We start from the raw sequence: 5,826 nt of genomic DNA on the forward strand, positions 1-5,826 counted from the left end.
GGCCTGCCAATGAAGCCAGGGCAGGAAATGGGTCTTCTCCAGGGCGGGGTCAGCTCTGGGCTGGAATTCCAGTCTGGTTTGGCCAGGGCCTGCCTGACACCCAGCCTGTCTTAGCAAGAAAGGAGTGGAGGGGGGATCATAAGGGCAGACTATGCACCTCCCCTGGGCCCCAGCAACTGGAAAACCCGTAAGGGAATTGCTAAACTCTGGTCCAATCTTCCTGAATTCAGCTCTGAAACCCACAGGGCTCTTTGGGTGCCCGGATCAAGTCCAGGTGGGATGATCTTTTCTACTCTGCATGCAGCCTAAGAAAGGAGACTTATCTCTCTCTTGCAGAGGACTTCTGCCTCTGTACCCACACCCCCTTCCACAGCCCTTCCCTTCCACCCTGACTGCATCTGGAGGGATGCCCAGCCACCACCCCAGCCCATTAGCAAAACCCTCAAACAGAGTCGCAGGACCGCTCCCCTGAGGTTTAGCATCAGTCTTTAATGCTGTCGTGCTGCACATTGACAAGTCACACGCTTTGGTCTCGTGTTGGCAGTGGCAACTTACAATGAGTCTAAAGGTCTGAGCACCAGACTGGCCTGTGGGGAACAGACAGTTGTTCCAACCCGGCACCCTCCCCAACTCCCAAGGTTCCTTCTGAATTCCATCGTGGCCCTGTACAGAGAGCAGCAGCTGCCGTGGACTAGTTTCCTTTGAGGGCACACCAACATTACACACAATTATAAAAACATATTTACAGACGTTCCACAGTGCTCCTGTAATCAGAAGCAAAGACCCTTTTATCAAAAGGGATTATATCTAGAGCTGTGCAAAATTCAAAAGGATCAGATCCTTTTGAGAGTCCAGAGTCCATTAAATGAAAAATCACCTGGGTCACTGGTTAAGTCCCAGGCGTGCTAAAAGATTGCCTTACAGAAAAAAGGAAAAAAAAAAAAAAAAGAGTGTGACCCATAAATGAGTGCACTTGGGTCTCAGAGTCAGGGGTGGAGAAAGTCCCCTGTTCTGTCCAGGGCCCCTGACCCTTCAGGGAGAAGCGCCTGTGCAACTCATTCACACGAGGCCGGCTCCCTTGGTCCTGCTGGAACAAGAGGTATTGCTTGTGGGTGCCGGCCAGGCAGTTTTGCAAAAATAATCTTAAGTTGGTTCTCAATTTGAGATGGCAAAAGAGAAAATAGGATTGTTCAGGGGAAGAGCAAGACATGGGAGACAAATACAGAATAAAACACGAACTGATCTCACAACAGAAACTGAGGAGTGTACAGGGTCTGATAACCGAGACGGCGGATTGACACCACCTATCGGCCACAAGGAAGGGGACTGCAGACGCATCAAGTCCAGCTGTGGGTCTGCCTCTGGTCCGTGGGCAGGGCCTGGGGGAGGGTGTGCGCCCATCCTGGGAGGGCTGCAGGACCCAGTGGGACAGACTGGAATGCCTTTTCCTGCTGTCCCCACCACCTGCAGCCCTATCGCTCGAAAAACCACTTAAGTCTAGTGCACGACTTTGAAAGATTGTAATATATTCTCTGGAAAACATTCAGCAGTACGAAAGCCCTCCCTGGGCCCTCCCGCCCTCTCACGGGTCCACAACTGGTGGAACGGTCCGGAAATCCTTGAGCTCTGGAAAGGTCCCTGGTTAGTCCTTGGGAGACACAGGTGGCTCTATATTGGAAGAACCTGCTCAAGTACGGTTCTTGACGTCTGGGGAATCCTTTCGGGGAAGATTACTTCAAACTCAATAATGAGGTCCCCGCGTTTCTCGGGTGTTTTGGGGAGGGGGAGGCCTTCTCCAGGAACTTTTCGCCGCATGCCAGGCCTGATGACGTCTTTAAACACGACGGGGATGCTCCTGCCGTCCAGAGTGGGTACATTCACCGTGCAGCCACACAGAGCCTTGAAGAGCAAAGAGAACGTTAGATGAAAAATAGCTTAGGATGCTCAACTCCTGCCCAGAAGCTGTTTGATGGAGGGGAAGTGCCATCAGGCCCCTGCAGCTAAGACCCTGCCCCAGATCTACCCAGGTCACTAGCTAGCATGTTAAGCTCTGGAAAAACAGAACCCTGGTCAGTCTTATTTTTGCCCTTATTTTACCCTTCAAGCCTGGCTCCAAAGTGCTCAGAAAGATCTGTCAAGCAGATACCCAACAGCTTCAAAAACCAACCATCTCCCTCCATACACTGTACCCTACTAATTAGTAGCCTACCTCCCGAAGGCTGATCCTGGCTGGGTAAATGACATCAGAGCCATCTCTCTTAAAGATATTGTGTGGCTTGTCCTTTAAAACAAAGACAATATCAGCTGGAATGTTGTTGGAGGTCTGGTCGCCTTCCTTAGGGAAGGTGATTTTGGTCCCTTCTTTCCACCCCCGCTTCACTTCAATGGTCAAGATCTTGTCTTCGTTGCGAATGCTCTTTCCATCGGGGTTCAGTCGCTTGTGGGAGATTTTCATCTTCTTGGTACAGCCGCTATAGATCTCTTCAAGCGAGACCCTAAGGTCGTGGGTGACGGGGGGATCTTGCTTCTTTCGGGTGGGCTCTTGAGCGGGACGGGAACGGCCAAAGTTCATGTTGGTGAAGCCACCCATGCCCATGGGGAAGCTAGAGAATGGGTCATCAATGTCCATGCCTTCCTCCCCATTCCGCTGCCCAAAAAAGGTGTCAAAGGGATTTCGGCCACCGAAGAACTCAGCAAACATGGCATGAGGGTCTCCATGGAATGTGTAGCTGAAAGAGGTACCATTAGCACCACCGCTGCTGCCACCACTGGGGCCACCACCCTTTAGGCCTGAAAGGCAAAATCAGGAGAAATGAAATGGTTGGCAGAAAGCCTCTCTCTTTCTCTAAGAGAAAAAAGCTTGAGAACCATAAAAGACGGGGAGGAGGGGGAGGAATTTTATTAGCCTATCAGAAAAGAATAAGGAAAAACCCTAAGGTTTTACCCCCCCACTGCAGCAACAGAGTTGGGACTCCCCCCTCCAGGTACTTCACTGTGCCGGGACAGTGGCAAAGGGCTCAAGTGCCCTCTCTAGGGGCCACCGAATTCCTGCCACTTCTTGACTGCCCTATCCTCCCCTCAAGGATATGAAAACTTACCAAAAAGCATTAAAAGATCAGATTAAAAAGAAACCCCCTCCAGGATCTCTTAGAGATCAGTGTTTACTCTTAGAAATACTTGGGAGCTAAGGATGTGTGCAGACCACAAGTGAAAGCCAAACCGTAAATGCAGCTTTTCAAATTCTCACACCCTGGCACTAATTGCCACCATCCTTACATAAAAAGCCACTTCATTTCTTAAGACCCAGCCCAGAAACCAGTCTGAGTCATCCACGGGCAACTGGACAAGACAGCTTCCTTCCCTTGGCCTGAGAGGCCTGCGCCGAGGCCGGGCAGAGGCGGGTCCCACGGCTCCCTGCACCTGGACTGCGCTCGGGCGCTGGCTGCCATCTACGTGTCTGGCACCAGGTTAGGTAAGCACTTTACGGGGATTACCTCACTCCGCCCTCACAGGGGCCCCGGAGCGAGGTCGGCGCTAATCGGCGCGCTCACCCGCAGGCTCGCCACTCGCAGGTCGTGCCCGGCGCGCAGCCAGAGGCCCCCCCGGGCCCCCTGCACGCCCCGGCCTGCCACCTCCGCCCAGGTGCGCCCCGGACCGCTAGGGCGCGGTGCTACGGGCCGGCCCAGCCTCAGTGCCCCCCTCCGTCCGCACTGCACCCCCAGCACTGCTCGGGGACGTGGGTGGAGGAGCCTAGGGAGGGGCGACCGCAGACGTGCTAGAAGCTTCTGGGCAAGCAGCGCGGCCAGGACTCCTCCTCCCATCGGACGGCCGCCAATCCGAGGGCGGAGGCCCGCGTGGCCGGCGGGCGGGGGCCGCTCGCCCACCGAGCCCGGGGCGTCCTCCGGGGCTGCCACAGCCCGGCCGCCGGGCCTCGGTTTCCCCTCCTGTCAAACGGCGGGGCGCGCCCCTGGCCGCGCGCGCACGCACCTTCTTCCCCGTAGCGGTCAAAGATCTCGCGCTTGCGCGGGTCGCTGAGCACGTCGTAGGCCTCGGCGATCTCCTTGAACTTCTCCTCGGCGCCGGGCTCCTTGTTCTTGTCCGGGTGGTAGCGTAGCGCCTGGCGGCGGTAAGCCCGCTTGATTTCCTCGTCCGACGCGCCGCGGGCTAGGCCCAGCGTCTGGTAATAGTCCTTGCCCATAGCCCCCGCCTGCGGCCCGCCGCCCAGCTGTCGCCGTACCCCGGCTTCGCCGCCGCCCCGTCCCGGACCCTATATACCCGTCCGGCGGAAGCTTCCAGAGCCCGCCAGCCCCCTCCAGAACCTTCCGCCCCGCCCCCCGCGCCGCTCCGACCAATCGCCGCCGCCCAGGCCGCGACGCGCGACGTCTGGGGCGGGGCCGCGCCGCCAACGGCCGCCCGCGCGCGGCCACGCCCCTTCCCGCTCCGTCCTCGGCAACGCCTCCCCGCGGCGCGCGCACCGAGCTACGGAGGCCCCGCCCACTTTGCGGGGAGCCAATCGCGACCTTCTTTCATTGCCCTCTCGGACCAGGCCGGACGAGCCTGGGTCAACAGGTTACAACACGCGGCTCGGGAAGGGGCGGGGCTGCGTGCGGCCCCGCCCCTCAAGGCTGCCCCGCCCTTCCCCAGGTGACAGCTGCTCGGCCACTTCTCACGGAGCACCCCCTCCCGGGGCGATTCTGAGCAAGCTGACTAACCTTGCGGTGCCCTAGGTACCCCCCACCCCGACTTCTGTAACAGGGGAATAAAAATACCTACCCACCCTCTTTTCCTGGCTGTGGGGAGAATACAATCAGGAGCCCCAGGACTGTGCCTGTCCTCACCATACAGGTTCCTACAAAGCAAGGTGAGGCCCCAGGACCAAAGCTCACCGCCCTGGAGAGATCTTCCCTCCAGGGAAAAAGGCTCCTCATGCCTTTCACTTTAGTATTCTCTTAAGAACACCTGCCACTGAAATCCAAAATTATCTTGTTCTTTGGTTTTCTTGCTAAATCCACCTCCCTCCCAGCCTGCAGTTGCCAGTATCTGGAACCCAGTCGCTGTGGACGCTTCATAAATATTCCTGCCTGTTTTTAATGCACCTGCTTTATTTTTCTCCCCCCTACATTTATGATTTGGGGGGACACGGGTGTGTCATATACGTCTCAGGGCCTCTGTTTCCTCACTTGTGGGCAATATGATCCCCTTTGGCTCCAAGAGTCTGGGGTGCTTGTGGTCAAAGGGCTGATGGGGAAGGGAGGCTCAGAATGGGGTACCACCTGAGAAGGGGTAGGCAGTTGTGGTGGCTGAAGTGGAAGGTTCCTAGGAGAACTGCTTGGGAGGTCAGTGTGTGTGACACTGGCTCTGGAGCCAGCAGCAGATTTCATTCCCACTTTTAACACTTCCTGGCTGCATGACCTTGGGCTGGTTACTGAGCCAGCTGGGGCCTCAGTTTCCTCATCTGTACAATGGGGGTAGCAGTTGTACCTGCCTTGTAAGTCAAGGTGTGTAGGACTGACCTGGCACAGAGGAAGTACTTTTAAAGGGGTGACTAACCATCTTGGTGAATAATGGGCTGCTGAGCCACCCCCTTCCTGGCAGCACCACAGCAAAATTCTTCTTATGACTGCTGCCCAGGTATAAGCTAAGACTTCTGAGAAAGAAGATCATGGCTTTCCCCTGCCTTCCAGTTGAGTCATGCTGGCCATCCTTGGCCACTCATTGACCCCACCAAGGGTAACTGTATCAGAAAGGTCTGGTCTGGATTAGTGCACATACTGCCAACCTGGGAGGACTGGTCTGGGCTAGGCATCCATGAGTATGGTACAGTAG

The 5,826-nt window shown here is 56.2% G+C and overlaps 1 protein-coding gene across 1 annotated transcript; it reads right to left on the minus strand.

Moving 5' to 3' along the window:
- Positions 1 to 469: 469 nt before the first annotated feature.
- On the minus strand, positions 470 to 4,283 carry DNAJB1 (DnaJ heat shock protein family (Hsp40) member B1). The gene is made up of 3 exons (XM_041760782.1): positions 3,988 to 4,283; positions 2,210 to 2,790; positions 470 to 1,899 (listed from the first exon to the last, which is right to left on the minus strand). The coding sequence occupies exons 1-3, from the start codon at positions 4,196 to 4,198 to the stop codon at positions 1,669 to 1,671; spliced, it is 1,023 nt and encodes a 340-aa protein (XP_041616716.1). The 5' UTR covers positions 4,199 to 4,283; the 3' UTR covers positions 470 to 1,668.
- Between the last annotated feature and the right edge of the window lie 1,543 nt (positions 4,284 to 5,826).

The sequence above is a fragment of the Vulpes lagopus genome, chromosome 7 (genome assembly GCF_018345385.1).
Source record: "Vulpes lagopus strain Blue_001 chromosome 7, ASM1834538v1, whole genome shotgun sequence".
Classification (NCBI taxonomy): Eukaryota; Metazoa; Chordata; class Mammalia; order Carnivora; family Canidae; genus Vulpes; species Vulpes lagopus.

Excerpts from the sequence above, each read along its gene's own strand:
- DNAJB1 (XM_041760782.1), bottom strand. The coding sequence starts at position 4,198 with ATGGGCAAGGACTATTACCAGACGCTGGGCCTAGCCCGCGGCGCGTCG. Across the intron at positions 2,791-3,987 it reads TGACCGCTACGGGGAAGAAG|GCCTAAAGGGTGGTGGCCCC; the intron begins GTGCGTGCGCGC and ends TTTGCCTTTCAG. Across the intron at positions 1,900-2,209 it reads CCAGGATCAGCCTTCGGGAG|GCTCTGTGTGGCTGCACGGT; the intron begins GTAGGCTACTAA and ends TTGCTCTTCAAG.